This window comes from Engystomops pustulosus, chromosome 2 (genome assembly GCF_040894005.1).
Source record: "Engystomops pustulosus chromosome 2, aEngPut4.maternal, whole genome shotgun sequence".
Lineage (NCBI taxonomy): Eukaryota > Metazoa > Chordata > Amphibia > Anura > Leptodactylidae > Engystomops > Engystomops pustulosus.
The window spans coordinates 249,144,282-249,169,467 of record NC_092412.1 but is presented as its reverse complement, the minus strand read 5'-3'; the positions used below and the strand labels follow the sequence as shown (position 1 = coordinate 249,169,467).

General features: G+C 42.5%; 1 protein-coding gene across 2 annotated transcripts in view; it reads right to left on the bottom strand.

Annotated features, from left to right (window-relative positions):
* The window catches only part of SH3BGR (SH3 domain binding glutamate rich protein), a 44,678-nt gene extending 38,452 nt beyond the window's left edge, over window positions 1-6,226 (bottom strand). For both annotated transcript variants that reach the window (XM_072138781.1, XM_072138782.1), the window contains exons 1-2: window positions 6,067-6,226; window positions 1,001-1,186 (exon numbers count right to left, since the gene is read on the bottom strand). In XM_072138781.1, coding sequence (XP_071994882.1) covers window positions 1,001-1,186; window positions 6,067-6,111 — 231 coding nt within the window. In that variant the 5' untranslated portion in view covers window positions 6,112-6,226. The remainder of the gene's footprint in view (window positions 1-1,000; window positions 1,187-6,066) is intronic.
* Between the last annotated feature and the right edge of the window lie 18,960 nt (window positions 6,227-25,186).

Below are 25,186 nucleotides of genomic sequence, written 5' to 3'. Positions count from 1 at the left end.
TTTGTGCAGGAGCCATGTATTTTTCATATATTTGTGGGGCACAGTGTGGTTAGCTGTATAGCTGTGTGGTCAGGGGTATATATGCCAAACACATGTGGGGCAAAGCAGAGTCAGTTGTGAAGGGTATATTTTATTTAGGAGCACAGTGTGAGATGTTGTTATCGGTGGGACTGTATACTGTAAGTGACTGTTGAATTATTAATTTATTTCAAGGGCTACATTATATATAGTATAATCTGTTGCAGTATATTATTGTGCAGGAGCCATGTATTTTTCATATATTTGTGGGGCACAGTGTGGTTAGCTGTATAGCTGTGTGGTCAGGGGTATATATGCCAAACACATGTGGGGCAAAGCAGAGTCAGTTGTGAAGGGTATATTTTATTTAGGAGCACAGTGTGAGATGTTGTTATCGGTGGGACTGTATACTGTAAGTGACTGTTGAATTATTAATTTATTTCAAGGGCTACATTATATATAGTATAATCTGTTGCAGTATATTATTGTGCAGGAGCCATGTATTTTTCATATATTTGTGGGGCACAGTGTGGTTAGCTGTATAGCTGTGTGGTCAGGGGTATATATGCCAAACACATGTGGGGCAAAGCAGAGTCAGTTGTGAAGGGTATATTTTATTTAGGAGCACAGTGTGAGATGTTGTTATCGGTGGGACTGTATACTGTAAGTGACTGTTAAACTTTTAGGGGTGCAGTGTGAACATGTGCTGCAAGGAGCCAAAAACATCAGGGCATGACATTCTGGAGTGGAAATTAACCCTTAGTTTTTGCAATACAGTAGAGGGGGGAATCATTGATAGGGGAATCCTCTTATAAAAGCCATGAGCCTCTAGCTATGTCCTTATTTTGGGTCAATTAATGTGTGACAGCCTATAGAATCCTTTGTTGGACCAAGACCACCTGCCCAGCATGTGATCCTGAGACCACCAGAACTCTCTTATCACCCACTAGGACCCTGCAAGTTGTTATTATGGCCTCCTTACCCCACAATACTGCTCCCCGTTGAAGATCTGGGGAGGGAGCGGGATCCCGTTCTTGGGTTTCTTTTCTCCGGGCACATTCTCCCTCATCCATTGCCTGTTGTCATCATTACATGCAATATCTTTTTCCTCAAAGTCAATCCTGTTTGCCTCCAGAAATCCGACCACTTCCTGCTGTTTCTTTTTGATCTGCATAAAAGACAATAGATTACATCCTACAGAAAACACATCAAAACTACAACTTTCTCCAAAATCACCAACAGCCTCGTCTTTGGGGTTGTTCAGGACTAGAAAAACACAACTAATTTCTTGTAAGAAGAGTGCATCACCTGTCCATAGGTAGTATCTGTAGTAACTCCAGTGATATGAATTGGTCAGGGCTTCTGTGGACAGGGGAGGTGCTGTTTTTGGAAGAAAGCAGCCATATCTTCTTAGTAATTTAGTAGATAGGTAGTAATTTATAAATATCCTATAATATGCTATATGATCCTGCTGATGCTTCTGATTAGACACAAATGCAAAGGCTGCTGGAGCTAAAAGTAAGTTTCTGACTCACCCCAAGTAGGGATCTATACTTATCTGTAATGTCCTATATCAGTGATGGCAAACCTTTTAGACACAGAGTGCCCAAACTACAACCAAAACCCACATATTTTTCGCAAAGTGCCAAAGCCACAATTTAAGCAGGAACTTATTACTCCCTGCTCTGTCACAGGTATAAATTGTATAGGCACCTGAGGACACCAATACAGTAGAAAGAAGGAGAAGAAATTTGGATTATTATTGTAGCTTCCTTCTAGGGTCCTGGGCTGCCTGTGATTGCAAGAGGCCTTTAGTCCTGTCTGGCGAACCCTGTTCTGGGGTGATGGCAAGGGTGCCCATATAGAGGGCTCTGAGTGCCACCTCTGGCACCCGTGCCATAGGTTCGCCACCACTGTCCTATATGTTGATGTTTCTGAATTAGAGAGTTGTGAGGTAGATTCTCCTCTACTTTCTATGTGCAGTGGACAGGAGACATGACGGCAGCTAGTCTCCACACTCACTAACTAAAACTCCATCTACCTGACAACGGCCTTCTCCACAGAGGAACCCACTGCACTTTACACCTAACAACTTTTCCCTAATTGGGGACCTCAACACCTCCACAGCACTTTTAGAAATACAGTAACACAAATACTAGAAACGCAGTCATAGTTTATAAATCAATATGAAAAAACATCAACTAGTGTTCTGCATTTAAAAAACATTTAAAACACTATTTAAACATTCCAAGAAGACAGAGATTATTGCACGACAGTCTAAACATTTCTGTGATGGTCACTCCACCACCTGTGGCATGAATGGTGGCTTGTAGGCACTGCCAGGAACTAGAACATAATGACAAATGAATGAACAAGGGCCTAGCCACCATCTCATTGACCATCTATGGCCTCCGGGGTCCAGGTGGACCAGGATGTTTTACATCAGACAAGTCTGGTCTGTCTACAGCAGGTTTTCCAGGAAAATGGGTAAGGACAACAGTAGGGCAGAAGACTTGTCAGTTGTGCCCCCTGTAAGGTCTGAAACCACAGCTGCTGAGTCTGTGACCATATGGTGAGGCTCGAGTCACAACAGGTGTTTTAGCCCATGAAGGAAATGGAGACAACTCTATAGAAGTACTCCTGCATGGAGAAGGAAGGACAACGCTCCCCCTCTACTCACCTCTCCTGCATTCCCGTGGAACCAAGACTACTCCTGTTGGCATTAAACTATATGGCCATCATCTGCAGGTTATGGGGTTTCTCCAGGAAGCTGCACAGTTTTGGGTTAGGTATTCTGAACTTCGTTGTAGCCATGCATGTAGCTGTACTTTCTACTGGTGGCACCAGATCAGCTCAGACAATGGACCAACCAACCAACTCCCTGATTCAGTGATCCTATAACTTCTGGTGGTCTTTTGACTATTCAACCAGGACCTAAAACTGGTTATGTCCCACCAATTCTTGAGCCTCCACCATTAGCAACATTAGAAAAGCTTGGCCTTGCAATTTCCTTGGGGCTCCAACATCATCCTAGTAAGTGGTTGTTGGTGGTTTCTTAAATAATCTTTCACTAATTCTTAGGTACCATATATACTCGAGTATAAGCCTAGTTTTTCAGCACAAAGTAATGTGCTGAAAACCCAAACTTGGCTTATACTCGAGTAAAAAATATATATACTGGGGTAGAGGCTGGCTATATACTGGGGCAGGGGGCTGGCTATATACTGGGGAATATGGGCTGGCAGGCTATATACTGGGGGATATGGGCTGGCAGGCTATATATTGGGGGGCAGGTGCTGGCTATATACTATGGGGCATTATCTGGCAGGCTATATACTGGGGAGGCTGTGACCAATGCATTTCCCACCCTCGGCTTATACTTGAGTCAATATGCTTTCCCAGGTTTTTGTTGTAAAATTAGGGGCCTCGGCTTATACTTGAGTATATACGGTATATTTATTTCTACATTATATAATTTTTTGTCCAGATGCATCTCTAACATCAGAATCTACTGTTTCAACCACAAGGCCTTCCAGACCAGGATCCACATCATCATCATCATCTCTTTTAAAGACTCCTTGTAGGGGCTCTATCCTCCAGCTTCTTCTTTAGTGGGTTGTCTCATTCACCAATAAGATCAGTCTTTCTGTTGGGCCAAAAGTGACCGACTGGACCAGGAGAGCAATTTCAGTTCTCATGCTAATCTGGTCCAAGAACTATGCTGTTCTCCACCAATAATGATATCTGCTGCAGGACTTTCTGGGCACCATATTGGTTGGTCATGGATGAGAACTAATTATGCAGTAATTGGCGCAGTAAGAAATATGGCCGACTATACACAGATATATCCCAAAATAATGGTACTCCAATCACCCCTTGGCACCCCCACTACAAGGTACATTGTGCTGCACTCCCGGTTAGATGGATCTATCCCTTATAATACGGTTTTCATACGATCAGCGCCCAATCCAACCACCTGATATCAACAACCACCTTACTTGATCCAATGGGTAAAATTATTTTTTACAATTCTGGGTGTAAAATTCACCCTTAAATCTGATTACATCCAGTTGGTGGTAAGACATGCGTTCAAAAGATGAAGTCTTCAAGACCAAATTCTGGGGGAGGTTCAGTGATAACACCAATCACATATTGAGGACCTATATTATGGATAAGCTGTCAGCATTGGGCATTGGCCATGGTGCATGTATTACCAGTTTGGTTGATCCTACATCCTTGATGTGGTTAGCTCAGGCAAGCCATGTGCAGGCTACCAACTGTGACCCACATGTAGGTCTCCAAAAAGGGACCAATATGAAAAGTGGTTGAGTCAATAGTAATAATAATATATAATAATTATTTATTTATATAGCGCACACAGATTACGCAGCGCTGCACAACACATGGCAAATTGGTCCCTGTCCCTAATGGGGCTCGCAATCTAATCAACCTAACAGTATGTTTTTGGATTGTGGGAGGAAACCGGAGGACCTGGTGGAAACCCACGCAAACACGGAGAGATACAAGCTCTTTGCAGATGTTGACCTGGGTGGGATTGGAATCCAGGACTCCAACGCTGCAAGGCAGAAGTGCTACTCACTCAGCCACCGTGCCACCCATCTGTGCATCTGTGTAAAGTATTGTATGAAGTAATGTATGATCCTAAAGCCGTGGGATACTGTGAAGAGCCACAGTCCGACATAATGGACACCTTTAGGCCCGTTGTCTACATGGACAAACTTGCTCCATGCTCATACAGAATCTACTGGACCAGAACAAACTCCTTGGTGGCCAAAGGGGCTTTACTTCTTTTCATCCTGAGCCTGCTGTTTCATAAAAATAACAGTAGCACAAATATAGAGACCCAGTAACACAGACAGGGCAGAAGGACTGAGGGGTTTATGCACAAACCCCCCCCCCCCCTTTTTGCACTTTTTTAGGTTACTTTTTGTAATTGTTGTAGGAATTTTATCCGTCAGATCTGTTGTTTTTGTTCACCCCCCCGGACAAGTGTTCTGGAAGTTTCCGGGCATTCCTTCAATATCTCCAGCCGCTCCACAAGAACTGTCTTTGAGTAGTCGGTACATACTAGGCTCAAATTCATCAGAGATCAGCTGTCAAGCAGGGATATATAAGGAAACAGCGGCCCATCCCCCACGCGGCCCCCTCCCTCCTGCTCCCTACTCCTTGTTCTCTCTACTTGCCTCAAAGACTCATTTACAACTCCAGGATATTTCCTGCACATTTTACTGTAAATACTCTGATTATCCCCCAAAAAATTCCCCCCGGATCCACTATATATAGAGAGACTTGATCCTATTATCCCCCACACACAGAGGGAACGTGATCCGGCTATGGATTACACACACAGACACCTGATCTGCAGGCTCAAGTGACCAGGAGGCCAAGTTTTTACATGAAGTTTTGGCATTTTGAGTGTTTTTATTTATTTATTTATTCATTATTTTAGAGTAATGTTAAAGTTTTTGGGCGATTTTTAATATTGTTTTTAAGTTCTGGAATAAGTTTTTTTTTTCTCTGCGATCCAGATGTGAATGTTACAAAATATAAGACTTAAAACTACAATAAACTTACAATAAAACAAAGATTTACATATAAATATTTACAGGATATATGTAATTTTTTGAAATTATGAATAGAATGCGGAATTTTACGGAGTTTTACGGAATGACATTGCGCAACACTTAAAATAAAATAAATTTGTGGGTCATTTTCGATACAACTATTTTTTTTTTTTTTAAATAAAAGCAAAAAACAACCTTAAAATCATAGAATAATTTAAATTTTAAAAAAACTAAAAAATTTTTTAGAGCCAATATATAATTTATTGCCATTTCAGTTTATGGATTTTTTTTTTTTAATCTCTTTGCTTTTATTTTTTTCATACATACATTTTTATATTATTATTATTGTTGTTTTTGTATTTCTTTTATATATTTGTAGATTTACTTTATGTTATTCAAAGTTTAAGCTAAAGTTAGACGTAAACTATAAACACATATAGAATCTATAGGCGAGGGCACTTACCGCTGTGGATCCGGCTACGGTGGCGACAAATACCTTGATGACCATTTTGTCTGCAGATTTCCGAGGACCTTGTTAATACGTAACAAGGATCCCGAGTGTCTCTCTCGCTCACAGTGCAGTGAGTGTAAACCTAACCCGCTCAGCTCCCCAGCCTGGACACATTGCAACCTGATCATTGGCTCAGGGATATTTTGGGAGTGATTGGTTCTCGGAGGGCATCTGTTGTGTGGGCAAGATAGCAACTGCATCTAATCAGGTTAGGTTCTGCACAGTCCCTAGAAGGTAAGAGAAGACAATACACCAATCAGAAGAAAGACATCAATTTATGATACCCTGAGCATTACATCCACAATATAAGCAGAGATAATTAAAAGTTTGCATTAATTAGGAAATAAATTTTACTTTGATGGCACAATTATGTCACAGAGGTAATACAAACAGTGATGTCACAGTGCAGGGATAATACAGTGATGTCACAGTACAGGGATAATACACACAGTGATGTCACAGTACAGGGATAATACACACAGTGGTGTCACAGTACAGAGATAATACACACAGTGATGTCACAGTACAGGGATAATACACACAGTGATGTCACAGTACAGGGATAATACACACAGTGATGTCACAGTACAGAGATAATACACACAGTGATGTCACAGTACAGAGATAATACACACAGTGATGTCACAGTACAGGGGATAATACACACAGTGATGTCACAGTACAGAGATAATACACACAGTGATGTCACAGTACAGGGATAATACACACAGTGATGTCACAGTACAGGGATAATACACACAGTGATGTCACAGTACAGGGATAATACACACAGTGATGTCACAGTACAGAGATAATACACACAGTAATGTCACAGTACAGGGATAATACACACAGTGATGTTACAGTACAAAGATAATACACACAGTGATGTCACAGTATAGGGATAATACACACAGTGATGTCACAGTACAGGGATAATACACATAGTGATGTCACAGTACAGGGATAATACACACAGTGATGTCACAGTACAGGGGAAATAAACACAGTGATGTCACGGTCCAGGGATAATACACACAGTGATGTCACAGTACAGGGATAATACACAGTGATGTCAAAGTACAGAGATAATACACATAGTGATGTCACAGTACAGGGATAATACACACAGTGATGTCACAGTACAGAGATAATACACACAGTGATGTCACAGTACAGGGGATAATACACACAGTGATGTCACAGTACAGAGATAATACACACAGTGATGTCACAGTACAGGGATAATACACACAGTGATGTCACAGTACAGGGATAATACACACAGTGATGTCACAGTACAGGGATAATACACACAGTGATGTTACAGTACAAAGATAATACACACAGTGATGTCACAGTATAGGGATAATACACACAGTGATGTCACAGTACAGGGATAATACACATAGTGATGTCACAGTACAGGGATAATACACACAGTGATGTCACAGTACAGGGGAAATAAACACAGTGATGTCACGGTCCAGGGATAATACACACAGTGATGTCACAGTACAGGGATAATACACAGTGATGTCACAGTACAGAGATAATACACACAGTGATGTCACAGTACAGGGATAATACACAGTGATGTCACAGTACAGAGATAATACACATAGTGATGTCACAGTACAGGGATAATACACACAGTGATGTCACAGTACAGAGATAATACACACAGTGATGTCACAGTACAGGGGATAATACACACAGTGATGTCACAGTACAGAGTTAATACACACAGTGATGTCACAGTACAGGGATAATACACACAGTGATGTCACAGTACAGGGATAATACACACAGTGATGTCACAGTACAGGGATAATACACACAGTGATGTTACAGTACAAAGATAATACACACAGTGATGTCACAGTATAGGGATAATACACACAGTGATGTCACAGTACAGGGATAATACACATAGTGATGTCACAGTACAGGGATAATACACACAGTGATGTCACAGTACAGGGGAAATAAACACAGTGATGTCACAGTCCAGGGATAATACACACAGTGATGTCACAGTACAGGGATAATACACAGTGATGTCGCAGTACAGAGATAATACACATAGTGATGTCACAGTACAGGGATAATACACACAGTGATGTCACAGTACAGAGATAATACACACAGTGATGTCACAGTACAGGTATAATACACACAGTGATGTCACAGTCCAGGGATAATACACACAGTCATGTCATAGTACAGGGATAATACAGTGATGTCACAGTACAGGGATAATACACACAGTGATGTCACAGTACAGGGATAATACACACAGTGAGGTCACAGTACAGGTATAATACACACAGTGATGTCACAGTCCAGGGATAATACACACAGTCATGTCACAGTACAGGGATAATACAGTGATGTCACAGTACAGGGATAATACACACAGTGATGTCACAGTACAGGGATAATACACACAGTGATGTCACAGTACAGGGATAATACACACAGTGATGTTACAGTACAAAGATAATACACACAGTGATGTCACAGTACAGGGATAATACACACAGTGATGTCACAGTACAGGGATAATACACACAGTGATGTCACAGTACAGGGATAATACACACAGTGATGTCACAGTACAGGGATAATACACACAGTGATGTTACAGTACAAAGATAATACACACAGTGATGTCACAGTATAGGGATAATACACACAGTGATGTCACAGTACAGGGATAATACACATAGTGATGTCACAGTACAGGGATAATACACACAGTGATGTCACAGTACAGGGGAAATAAACACAGTGATGTCACAGTCCAGGGATAATACACACAGTGATGTCACAGTACAGGGATAATACACAGTGATGTCGCAGTACAGAGATAATACACATAGTGATGTCACAGTACAGGGATAATACACACAGTGATGTCACAGTACAGAGATAATACACACAGTGATGTCACAGTACAGGTATAATACACACAGTGATGTCACAGTCCAGGGATAATACACACAGTCATGTCACAGTACAGGGATAATACAGTGATGTCACAGTACAGGGATAATACACACAGTGATGTCACAGTACAGGGATAATACACACAGTGAGGTCACAGTACAGGGATAATACACACAGTGATATCACAGTACAGGGATAATACACACAGTGATGTCACAGAACAGGGATAATACACACAGTGATGTCACAGTACAGGATAATACACACAGTGATATCACAGTACAGGGATAATACACACAGTGATGTCACAGAACAGGGATAGTACACACAGTGATGTCACAGTACAGGGATAATACACACAGTGATGTCACAGTACAGGATAATACACACAGTGATGTCACAGTACAGGATAATACACACAGTGATGTCACAGTACAGGGATAATACACACAGTGATGTCACAGTACAGGATAATACACACAGTGATGTCACAGTACAGGGATAATACACACAGTGATGTCACAGTACAGGGATAATACACACAGTGATGTCAGAGTACAGGGATAATACACACAGTGATGTCACAGTACAGAGATAATAGACACAGTGATGTCACAGTACAGGGATAATACACACAGTGATGTCACAGTACAGGGATAATACACTCAGTGATGTCACAGTACAGGAGTAATACACACAGTGATGTCACAGTACAGGGATAATATACACAGTGATGTCACAGTACAGAGATAATACACCCAGTGATGTCACAGTACAGGGATAAGACACACAGTGATGTCACAGTACAGGGATAATACACAGTGATGTCACAGTACAGGGATAATACACACAGTAATGTCACAGTACAGGGATAATACCCACAGTGATGCCACAGTACAGGGATAATACACACAGTAATGTCACAGTACAGAGATAATACACACAGAAATGTCACAGTCCAGGGGATAATACACACAGTGATGTCACAGTCCAGGGATAATACACACAGTGATGTCACAGTACAGGGATAATACACACAGTGATGTCACAGTCTAGGGATAATACACACAGTCATGTCACAGTACAGGGATAATACAGTGATGTCACAGTCCAGGGATAATACACACAGTCATGTCACAGTACAGGGATAATACAGTGATGTCACAGTACAGGGATAATACACACAGTGATGTCACAGTACAGGGATAATACACACAGTGAGGTCACAGTACAGGGATAATACACACAGTGATATCACAGTACAGGGATAATACACACAGTGATGTCACAGAACAGGGATAATACACACAGTGATGTCACAGTACAGGATAATACACACAGTGATATCACAGTACAGGGATAATACACACAGTGATGTCACAGAACAGGGATAGTACACACAGTGATGTCACAGTACAGGGATAATACACACAGTGATGTCACAGTACAGGATAATACACACAGTGATGTCACAGTACAGGATAATACACACAGTGATGTCACAGTACAGGGATAATACACACAGTGATGTCACAGTACAGGATAATACACACAGTGATGTCACAGTACAGGGATAATACACACAGTGATGTCACAGTACAGGGATAATACACACAGTGATGTCAGAGTACAGGGATAATACACACAGTGATGTCACAGTACAGAGATAATAGACACAGTGATGTCACAGTACAGGGATAATACACACAGTGATGTCACAGTACAGGGATAATACACTCAGTGATGTCACAGTACAGGAGTAATACACACAGTGATGTCACAGTACAGGGATAATATACACAGTGATGTCACAGTACAGAGATAATACACCCAGTGATGTCACAGTACAGGGATAAGACACACAGTGATGTCACAGTACAGGGATAATACACAGTGATGTCACAGTACAGGGATAATACACACAGTAATGTCACAGTACAGGGATAATACTCACAGTGATGCCACAGTACAGGGATAATACACACAGTAATGTCACAGTACAGAGATAATACACACAGAAATGTCACAGTCCAGGGGATAATACACACAGTGATGTCACAGTCCAGGGATAATACACACAGTGATGTCACAGTACAGGGATAATACACACAGTGATGTCACAGTACAGGGATAATACACACAGTGATGTCACAGTACAGGGATAATAAACACAGTGATGTCACTATACAGGGATAATACACAGTGATGTCACAGTACAGGGATAATACACACAGTGATGTCACAGTACAGAGATAATACACACAGTGATGTCACAGTACAGAGACAATACACACAGAAATGTCACAGTCCAGGGGATAATACACACAGTGATGTCACAGTACAGGGGATAATACACACAGTGATGTCACAGTACAGGGATAATACACACAGTGATGTCACAGTACAGGGATAATACACACAGTGATGTCACAGTACAGAGATAATAAACACAGTGATGTCACAGTATAGGGATAATACACATAGTGATGTCACAGTACAGGATAATACACACAGTGATGTCACAGTACAGGATAATACAAACAGTGATGCCACAGTACAGGGATAATACACACAGTGATGTCACAGTACAGGGATAATACACACAGTGATGTCACAGCACAGGGATAATACACACAGTGATGTCACAGTACAGGGATAATACACACAGTGATGTCACAGTACAGGGATAAAACACACAGTGATGTCACAGTCCAGGGGATAATACACACAGTGATGTCACAGTACAGGGGATAATACACACAGTGATGTCACAGTACAGGGATAACACACACAGTGATGTCACAGTACAGAGATACACACAGTGATGTCACAGTACAGGGATAATACACACAGTGAGGTCACAGTACAGGGATAATACACACAGTGATGTCACAGTACAGAATAATACACACAGTGATGTCACAGTACCGGGATAATACACACAGTGATGTCACAGTCCAGGGGATAATACACACAGTGATGTCACAGTACAGGGATAACACACACAGTGATGTCACAGTACAGGGATAATACACACAGAGATGTCACAGTACAGAGATAATACACACAGTGATGTCACAGTCCAGGGGATAATACACACAGTGATGTCACAGTACAGGGATAATACACACAGTGATGTCACAATACAGGGATAATACACACAGAGATGTCACAGTACAGAGATAATACACACAGAAATGTCACAGTACAGGGATAATACACACAGTGATGTCACAGTACAGGGATAATACACACAGTGAGGTCACAGTACAGGGATAATACACACAGTGATATCACAGTACAGGGATAATACACACAGTGATGTCACAGAACAGGGATAATACACACAGTGATGTCACAGTACAGGATAATACACACAGTGATATCACAGTACAGGGATAATACACACAGTGATGTCACAGAACAGGGATAGTACACACAGTGATGTCACAGTACAGGGATAATACACACAGTGATGTCACAGTACAGGATAATACACACAGTGATGTCACAGTACAGGATAATACACACAGTGATGTCACAGTACAGGGATAATACACACAGTGATGTCACAGTACAGGATAATACACACAGTGATGTCACAGTACAGGGATAATACACACAGTGATGTCACAGTACAGGGATAATACACACAGTGATGTCAGAGTACAGGGATAATACACACAGTGATGTCACAGTACAGAGATAATAGACACAGTGATGTCACAGTACAGGGATAATACACACAGTGATGTCACAGTACAGGGATAATACACTCAGTGATGTCACAGTACAGGAGTAATACACACAGTGATGTCACAGTACAGGGATAATATACACAGTGATGTCACAGTACAGAGATAATACACCCAGTGATGTCACAGTACAGGGATAAGACACACAGTGATGTCACAGTACAGGGATAATACACAGTGATGTCACAGTACAGGGATAATACACACAGTAATGTCACAGTACAGGGATAATACCCACAGTGATGCCACAGTACAGGGATAATACACACAGTAATGTCACAGTACAGAGATAATACACACAGAAATGTCACAGTCCAGGGGATAATACACACAGTGATGTCACAGTCCAGGGATAATACACACAGTGATGTCACAGTACAGGGATAATACACACAGTGATGTCACAGTACAGGGATAATACACACAGTGATGTCACAGTACAGGGATAATAAACACAGTGATGTCACTATACAGGGATAATACACAGTGATGTCACAGTACAGGGATAATACACACAGTGATGTCACAGTACAGAGATAATACACACAGTGATGTCACAGTACAGAGACAATACACACAGAAATGTCACAGTCCAGGGGATAATACACACAGTGATGTCACAGTACAGGGGATAATACACACAGTGATGTCACAGTACAGGGATAATACACACAGTGATGTCACAGTACAGGGATAATACACACAGTGATGTCACAGTACAGAGATAATAAACACAGTGATGTCACAGTATAGGGATAATACACATAGTGATGTCACAGTACAGGATAATACACACAGTGATGTCACAGTACAGGATAATACAAACAGTGATGCCACAGTACAGGGATAATACACACAGTGATGTCACAGTACAGGGATAATACACACAGTGATGTCACAGCACAGGGATAATACACACAGTGATGTCACAGTACAGGGATAATACACACAGTGATGTCACAGTACAGGGATAAAACACACAGTGATGTCACAGTCCAGGGGATAATACACACAGTGATGTCACAGTACAGGGGATAATACACACAGTGATGTCACAGTACAGGGATAACACACACAGTGATGTCACAGTACAGAGATACACACAGTGATGTCACAGTACAGGGATAATACACACAGTGAGGTCACAGTACAGGGATAATACACACAGTGATGTCACAGTACAGAATAATACACACAGTGATGTCACAGTACCGGGATAATACACACAGTGATGTCACAGTCCAGGGGATAATACACACAGTGATGTCACAGTACAGGGATAACACACACAGTGATGTCACAGTACAGGGATAATACACACAGAGATGTCACAGTACAGAGATAATACACACAGTGATGTCACAGTCCAGGGGATAATACACACAGTGATGTCACAGTACAGGGATAATACACACAGTGATGTCACAATACAGGGATAATACACACAGAGATGTCACAGTACAGAGATAATACACACAGAAATGTCACAGTCCAGGGGATAATACACACAGTGATGTCACAGTACAGGGATAATACACACAGTGATGTCACAGTACAGGGATAATACAAACGGTGATGTCACAGTACAGAGATAATACACACAGTGATGTCACAGTACAGGGATAATACACACAGTGATGTCACAGTACAGAGATAATACACACAGTGATGTCACAGTACAGGGATAATACACACAGTGATGTCACAGTACAGGGATAATACACACAGTGATGTCACAATACAGGGATAATACACACAGAGATGTCACAGTACAGAGATAATACACACAGTGATGTCACAGTCCAGGGGATAATACACACAGTGATGTCACAGTACAGGGATAATACACACAGTGATGTCACAATACAGGGATAATACACACAGAGATGTCACAGTACAGAAATAATACACACAGAAATGTCACAGTCCAGGGGATAATACACACAGTGATGTCACAGTACAGGGATAATACACACAGTGATGTCACAGTACAGGATAATACAAACAGTGATGTCACAGTACAGGGATAATACACACAGTGATGTCACAGCACAGGGATAATACACACAGTGATGTCACAGTACAGGGATAATACACACAATGATGTCACAGTACAGGATAATACACACAGTGATGTCACAGTACAGGGATAATACACACAGTGATGTCACAGTACAGGGATAATTCACACAGTGATGTCACAGTCCAGGGGATAATACACACAGTGATGTCACAGTACAGGGGATAATACACACAGTGATGTCACAGTACAGGGATAACACACACAGTGATGTCACAGTACAGAGATACACACAGTGATGTCACAGTACAGAATAATACACACAGTGATGTCACAGTACAGGAATAATACACACAGTGAGGTCACAGTACAGGAATAATACACACAGTGATGTCACAGTACAGAATAATACACACACTGATGTCACAGTACCGGGATAATACACACAGTGAGGTCACAGTACAGAATAATACACACAGTGATGTCACAGTACAGAGATAATACACACAGTGATGTCACAGTACAGGGATTATACACACAGTGATGTCACAGTACAGGGATAATGCACACAGTGATGTCACAGTACAAGGATAATACACACAGTGATGTCACAGTACAGAGATAATACACACAGTGATGTCACAGTACAGGGATAATACACACAGTGATGTCACAGTATAGGGATAATACACACAGTGATGTCACAGTACAGGGATAATACACACGGTGATGTCACAGTACAGAGATAATACACACAGTGATGTCACAGTACAGGGATAATACACACAGTGATGTCACAGTACAGAGATAATACACACAGTGATGTCACAGTACAGGGATAATACACACAGTGATGTCACAGTATAGGGATAATACACACAGTGATGTCACAGTACAGAGATGATACACACAGTGATGTCACAGTACAGCGATAATACATACAGTGATGTCACAGTACAGAGATAATACACACAGTGATGTCACAGTACAGGGATAATACACACAGTGATGTCACAATACAGGGATAATACACACAGAGATGTCACAGTACAGAGATAATACACACAGAAATGTCACAGTCCAGGGGATAATACACACAGTGATGTCACAGTACAGGGATAATACACACAGTGATGTCACATTACAGGGATAATACACACAGTGATGTCACTATACAGGGATAATACACAGTGATGTCACAGTACAGGGATAATACACACAGTGATGTCACAGTACAGAGATAATACACACAGAAATGTCATAGTCCAGGGGATAATACACACAGTGATGTCACAGTACAGGGATAATACACACAGTGATGTCACAGTACAGGGATAATACACACAGTGATGTCACAGTACAGGGATAATACACACAGTGATGTCACAGTACAGAGATAATACACACAGTGATGTCACAGTACAGAGATAATACACACAGTGATGTCACAGTACAGGGATAATACACACAGTGATGTCACAGTACAGGAGATAATACACACAGTGATGTCACAGTACAGGGATAATACACACAGTGATGTCACAGTACAAAGATAATACACACAGTGATGTCACAGTCCAGGGGATAATACACACAGTGATGTCACAGTACAGCGATAATACACACAGAGATGTCACAGTCCAGGGGATAATACACACAGTGATGTCACAGTCCAGGGATAATACACACAGTGATGTCACAGTCCAGGGGATAATACACACAGTGATGTCACAATCCAGGGGATAATACACACAGTGATGTCACAGTACAGGGATAATGCACACAGTGATGTCACAGTACAGGGGATAATACACACAGTGATGTCACAGTACAGAGATAATACACACAGTGATGTCACAGTACAGGGATAATACACACAGTGATGTCACAGTACAGGGGATAATACACACAGTGATGTCACAGTACAGGGGATAATACACACAGTGATGTCACAGTACAGAGATAATACACACAGTGATGTCACAGTACAGGGATAATACACACAGCGATGTCACAGTACATGGATAATACACACAGTGATGTCACAGTACAGGGATAATACACACCGTGATGTCACAGTACAGGGATAATACACACAGAGATGTCACAGTACAGAGATAATACACACAGTGATGTCACAGTACAGGGATAATACACACTGTGATGTCACAGTACAGGGATAATACACACAGTGATGTCACAGTACAGGGATAATACACAGTGATGTCACAGTACAAGGATAATACACACAGTGATGTCACAGTACAGCGATAATACACACAGAGATGTCACAGTCCAGGGGATAATACACACAGTGATGTCACAGTCCAGGGGATAATACACACAGTGATGTCACAGTACAGGGATAATACACACAGTGATGTCACAGTACAGGGGATAATACACACAGTGATGCCACAGTACAGAGATAATACACACAGTGATGTCACAGTACAGGGATAATACACACAGTGATGTCACAGTACAGGAGATAATACACACAGTGATGTCACAGTACAGGATAATACACACAGTGATGTCACAGTACAGGGATAATACACACAGTGATGTCACAGTACAGGGATAATACACACAGTGATGTCACAGTACAGAGATAATACACACAGTGATGTCACAGTACAGGCGATAATACACACAGTGATGTCACAGTCCAGGGGATAATACACACAGTGATGTCACAGTACAGCGATAATACACACAGTGATGTCACAGTACAGGGATAATACACACAGTGAGGTCACAGTACAGGGATAATACACACAGTGATGTCACAGTACAGAATAATACACACAGTGATGTCACAGTACCGGGATAATACACACAGTGATGTCACAGTCCAGGGGATAATACACACAGTGATGTCACAGTACAGGGATAACACACACAGTGATGTCACAGTACAGGGATAATACACACAGATATGTCACAGTACAGAGATAATACACACAGTGATGTCACAGTCCAGGGGATAATACACACAGTGATGTCACAGTACAGGGATAATACACACAGTGATGTCACAATACAGGGATAATACACACAGAGATGTCACAGTACAGAGATAATACACACAGAAATGTCACAGTCCAGGGGATAATACACACAGTGATGTCACAGTACAGGGATAATACACACAGTGATGTCACAGTACAGGGATAATACACACAGTGATGTCACAGTACAGGGATAATACAAACGGTGATGTCACAGTACAGAGATAATACACACAGTGATGTCACAGTACAGGGATAATACACACAGTGATGTCACAGTACAGAGATAATACACACAGTGATGTCACAGTACAGGGATAATACACACAGTGATGTCACAGTACAGGGATAATACACACAGTGATGTCACAATACAGGGATAATACACACAGAGATGTCACAGTACAGAGATAATACACACAGTGATGTCACAGTCCAGGGGATAATACACACAGTGATGTCACAGTACAGGGATAATACACACAGTGATGTCACAATACAGGGATAATACACACAGAGATGTCACAGTACAGAGATAATACACACAGAAATGTCACAGTCCAGGGGATAATACACACAGTGATGTCACAGTACAGGGATAATACACACAGTGATGTCACAGTACAGGATAATCCAAACAGTGATGTCACAGTACAGGGATAATACACACAGTGATGTCACAGCACAGGGATAATACACACAGTGATGTCACAGTACAGGGATAATACACACAATGATGTCACAGTACAGGATAATACACACAGTGATGTCACAGTACAGGGATAATACACACAGTGATGTCACAGTACAGGGATAATTCACACAGTGATGTCACAGTCCAGGGGATAATACACACAGTGATGTCACAGTACAGGGGATAATACACACAGTGATGTCACAGTACAGGGATAACACACACAGTGATGTCACAGTACAGAGATACACACAGTGATGTCACAGTACAGAATAATACACACAGTGATGTCACAGTACCGGGATAATACACACAGTGAGGTCACAGTACAGGAATAATACACACAGTGATGTCACAGTACAGAATAATACACACACTGATGTCACAGTACCGGGATAATACACACAGTGAGGTCACAGTACAGAATAATACACACAGTGATGTCACAGTACAGAGATAATACACACAGTGATGTCACAGTACAGGGATTATACACACAGTGATGTCACAGTACAGGGATAATGCACACAGTGATGTCACAGTACAGGGATAATACACACAGTGATGTCACAGTACAGAGATAATACACACAGTGATGTCACAGTACAGGGATAATACACACAGTGATGTCACAGTATAGGGATAATACACACAGTGATGTCACAGTACAGGGATAATACACACGGTGATGTCACAGTACAGAGATAATACACACAGTGATGTCACAGTACAGGGATAATACACACAGTGATGTCACAGTACAGAGATAATACACACAGTGATGTCACAGTACAGGGATAATACACACAGTGATGTCACAGTATAGGGATAATACACACAGTGATGTCACAGTACAGAGATGATACACACAGTGATGTCACAGTACAGCGATAATACATACAGTGATGTCACAGTACAGAGATAATACACACAGTGATGTCACAGTACAGGGATAATACACACAGTGATGTCACAATACAGGGATAATACACACAGAGATGTCACAGTACAGAGATAATACACACAGTGATGTCACAGTACAGAGATAATACACACAGAAATGTCACAGTCCAGGGGATAATACACACAGTGATGTCACAGTACAGGGATAATACACACAGTGATGTCACATTACAGGGATAATACACACAGTGATGTCACTATACAGGGATAATACACAGTGATGTAACAGTACAGGGATAATACACACAGTGATGTCACAGTACAGGGATAATACACACAGTGATGTCACAGTACAGGGATAATACACACAGTGATGTCACAGTACAGGGATAATACACACAGTGATGTCACAGTACAGAGATAATACACACAGTGATGTCACAGTACAGAGATAATACACACAGTGATGTCACAGTACAGGGATAATACACACAGTGATGTCACAGTACAGGAGATAATACACACAGTGATGTCACAGTACAGGGATAATACACACAGTGATGTCACAGTACAGAGATAATACACACAGTGATGTCACAGTCCAGGGGATAATACACACAGTGATGTCACAGTACAGCGATAATACACACAGAGATGTCACAGTCCAGGGGATAATACACACAGTGATGTCACAGTCCAGGGATAATACACACAGTGATGTCACAGTCCAGGGGATAATACACACAGTGATGTCACAATCCAGGGGATAATACACACAGTGATGTCACAGTACAGGGATAATGCACACAGTGATGTCACAGTACAGGGAAAATACACACAGTGATGTCACAGTACAGGGATAATACACACAGTGATGTCACAGTACAGAGATAATACACACAGTGATGTCACAGTACAGGGATAATACACACAGTGATGTCACAGTACAGGGGATAATACACACAGTGATGTCACAGTACAGGGGATAATACACACAGTGATGTCACAGTACAGAGATAATACACACAGTGATGTCACAGTACAGGGATAATACACACAGCGATGTCACAGTACATGGATAATACACACAGTGATGTCACAGTACAGGGATAATACACACCGTGATGTCACAGTACAGGGATAATACACACAGAGATGTCACAGTACAGAGATAATACACACAGTGATGTCACAGTACAGGGATAATACACACTGTGATGTCACAGTACAAGGATAATACACACAGTGATGTCACAGTACAGGGATAATACACAGTGATGTCACAGTACAAGGATAATACACACAGTGATGTCACAGTACAGCGATAATACACACAGAGATGTCACAGTCCAGGGGATAATACACACAGTGATGTCACAGTCCAGGGGATAATACACACAGTGATGTCACAGTACAGGGATAATACACACAGTGATGTCACAGTACAGGGGATAATACACACAGTGATGCCACAGTACAGAGATAATACACACAGTGATGTCACAGTACAGGGATAATACACACAGTGATGTCACAGTACAGGAGATAATACACACAGTGATGTCACAGTACAGGATAATACACACAGTGATGTCACAGTACAGGGATAATACACACAGTGATGTCACAGTACAGGGATAATACACACAGTGATGTCACAGTACAGAGATAATACACACAGTGATGTCACAGTACAGGCGATAATACACACAGTGATGTCACAGTACAGGGGATAATACACACAGTGATGTCACAGTACAGAGATAATACACACAGTGATGTCACAGTACAGGGATAATACACACAGTGATGTCACAGTACAGGAGATAATACACACAGTGATGTCACAGTACAGGATAATACACACAGTGATGTCACAGTACAGGGATAATACACACAGTGATGTCACAGTACAGGATAATACACACAGTGATGTCACAGTACAGAGATAATACACACAGTGATGTCACAGTACAGGCATAAAACACACAGTGATGTCACAGTACAGGGATAATACACACAGCAATGTCACAGTGCAGGGATAATACACACAGTGATGTCACAGTACAGAGATAATACACACAGTTATGTCACAGTACAGGGATACTACACACAGTGATGTCACAGTACAGGGATAATACACACAGTGATGTCACAGTACAGAGATAATACACACAGTGATGTCACAGTACAGGGATAATACACACAGTGATGTCACAGTACATGGATAATACACACAGTGATGTCACAGTACAGGGATAATACACACAGTGATGTCACAGTACAGGGATAATACTCACAGTGATGTCACAGTACAGGATAATACACACAGTGATGTCACAGTACAGGGATAATACACACAGTGATGTCACAGTACAGAGATAATACACACAGTGATGTCACAGTACAGGGATAATACACACAGTGATGTCACAGTACATGGATAATACACACAGTGATGTCACAGTACAGAGATAATACACACAGTGATGTCACAGTACAGAGATAATACACACAGTGATGTCACAGTACAGGATAATACACACAGTGATGTCACAGTACAAGGATAATGCACACAGCGATGTCACAGTACAGGGATAACACACACAGTGATGTCACAGTACAGGGATAATACACACAGCGATGTCACAGTACCTGGATAATACACACAGTGATGTCACAGTACAGTGATATAGCAGTATACAATGTAATCTGGAGTCTGTACACTGTAGCACTACAGGCAGAAGCATGGATTCTCTTGGATATTAGTCGCATAGCTCAATTTAGTCTGACTACCGGCAAAGTTTGCCAAATCTTAATATGTTTACCTCAGTGCTAGGCAACCTATACTAGTCCCGCTCTTATGGACCTACAAGTCCCAGCATGCCCTGCCCTCTGATATATGCACAAAATCATAACTGTTTATCTACACCAGTCTAAAGGTAAAGAGCTGCGTCACAGTCCTGACCTCCGTTATTCAGTATTAGTGCTGTAGCCGACGCGTTTTGTGCTGTGCCTGAACATCATAGGAGCTGGTGAGAAGGGTTGGGTTTGATTCATCCCTGAGGTGTTAATAATGTAATGTGTGGCAGTAACTGTGAGGCATTGCTACAGCTCATTTATTAACTAATGTATAGAAATCACAATTAAGGCCTAAAATAAGAGTTTTATTATAGATAGATGGAAGGCAGCCAGGACTGTGGAGTTGCCAAGCCAAATTTCCGACTTCCCAATTTACCTAACTGTAAGGCTACATTTACACGAATGTATGGGGGGACCTATGTACAGCCGCAAGCTTGCAGCCAAACATATACGTCCCCCATAGACGGCAATGGCCGCATGGAGCAATGCAGTGCCCCACGTACCTGGTGTAGCTGAGCGCTGCCTAGTTGAGGTGCGCAGAGACTCCGCGCATGCGCAATTTGCTGCTGGGTCTATCAAGCCGCCAAGCAGAGAACTGCGCAGGCACCAGGGTATACGGGTCTCCGCGCAGGCGCAAGGTTTCTGTGCGGGGAGCTGACGTCACCGTGAGAATTGTCATACAGTGGGAGGGGAAATAATTGAATAATCAGCTCCAGGGGCGGAGCTGAGAATTATGCTAATGAGGAGGCAAGCGCTAAGATTTGAAATGCGGCATCACCCCAGGACTTGATTAGGACTTTTGGCAGAGAGCCAGGTAATCTACATAAGGGGATATTATAGGAATGGAGGGGAGCAGAGCTGTCAATCAGGGTGTCATATAGTGTATGCAAGGCCTATTCAGACGTCAGAAGTCAGAAGTTTACTGGTGACAGGTTCCCTTTAAAGTCACTGGCTGGTAAGGCAAGAGTTAAGCATGCCAAATGTTGTTGTCCAATGATATACTTTGTAATATTGTAAAGCAAGCTGGAAGCCGACCAAGGGAGTATATAAACCCCTGGTGGGCTCGAGCACATAGTCAGAGTCAGAACTAGTCAGGAGAAGTGAGAGAATCCATCTTGGAGCACAAGTCAGCAAAGCAAGCAGAGGAGAGAGTAGCTCCTGCAGAGCCGCACCAGTGAGTGTCATAATACCAGGAACCACAGGGGCTTCAGGCCACTGCCTGACACCCAAGGCAAGTCTGGAGACTGAGCCCCCGAGCAGAGATCCACCATCTGGATCCGGCTCCATCTTTACCAGCCCAGCCTAAAGTTACTACCAGGCTGTGTACAACCTTCCTGCGGACCAGCTATCCCCATCCCCCTTTCAGGTCGCTGAACCTGCTGCTACTGTTTGGCCGTTGCCTGCTGTTTGAAATTAAGAACTGTAAGTTGATTTGCACAACGTTGCCTCCGTGTAATCCCTGGTTAAGGCTGCTTCACCATCATGGGCTCCCCTTCCTCCAGGGACTCCTACATAAACCTTTGCCCCAGGGTTGCCCCAGGGAGAACCAGTACATCAGCCTCTCCCTCCATATTTCTTGCACACACCACCTGCTGGAGACCCGCCAGGCTGTAGGACAGCCCTCCGGTCCCCAAACCAAGCACCGTGACCACAGTGCGCCCTAGGCCGCAACCGCCAGCCACTGTGGTATTCTGGGCCCGGCTGTCCACACCCACTGAAGAACGGCAAGGCCCGGTGGGAGATGTTGCAATCAGTATTAGAGGTTCAACTTGAATATCACAGGCCGTAATGTTACAGGACCTTCCTTCCAGCAACGTAAGTACCATCTTATTTGAGCTTCCTGAGTCTCCCAGGCATGGTTATAGCAGCTACCTCAGCATTTTCGCTAATTTTTCCCAAGACCAACCAAAAACTTCACCCAAACAGAAGCAGATTTGCCAAAAGTCCATTTAGGTTGTCCTCTTTTCAAAAAAAGGGGGTTTGTGCAGGTAATATCTGATAATAGGCTTTCTATGAGTGGTGGTCCCAGGAGGACTTACAAATTAAAAATTGTTAACTTCAGGATAGGCATAGCTCCCAACCGTCCCGATTTTGACGGGACTTTCCCGTTTTTCGTACCTCTGCCCCGCGTCACGGGCAGCTATGAGATTGTCACGGATTTTCCCCCAGGTCCCGGCGCTGTGTCCCCATAGTAAATACTTTGAAAGCCAGAACTGATAGTACAGAATGGCTTCTACAGACATCGGGAGGGAATCCTTTTCAGAGAAGCGTCGGGCTTAGCGGAGAGAGCAGGGACCACGTCATCAGCTTCAGATCAGCATCTGTCCATATATGGTCACTGCATCTCCTAGGGTTCCCCAGAGCAGACATCGGGAGGGAATCCTTTTCAGAGAAGTGTCGGCTTAGCAGAGAGAGCAGGGACCACGTCATCAGCTTCAGATCAGCATCTGTCCATATATGGTCACTGCATCACTTAGGGTTCCCCAGAGCAGACATCGGGCAGGGAATCCTTTTCAGAGAAGAGTCGGCTTTAGTGGAGAGCAGGGACCACGTCATCAGGTCAGATCAGCATCTGTCCATACATGGTCACTGCATCTCCTAGGGTTCCCCAGAGCAGACATCAGGAGGGAATCCTTTTCAGAGAAGTGTCGGGCTTAGCGGAGAGAGCAGGGACCACGTCATCAGGTCAGATCAGCATCTGTCCATATATGGTCACTACATCTCCTAGGGTTCCCCAGAGCAGACATCGGGCAGGGAATCCTTTTCAGAGAAGTGTCGGCTTAGCGGAGAGCAGGGACCACGTCATCAGCTTCAGATCAGCATCTGTCCATATATGGTCACTGCATCTCCTAGGGTTCCCCAGAGCAGACAT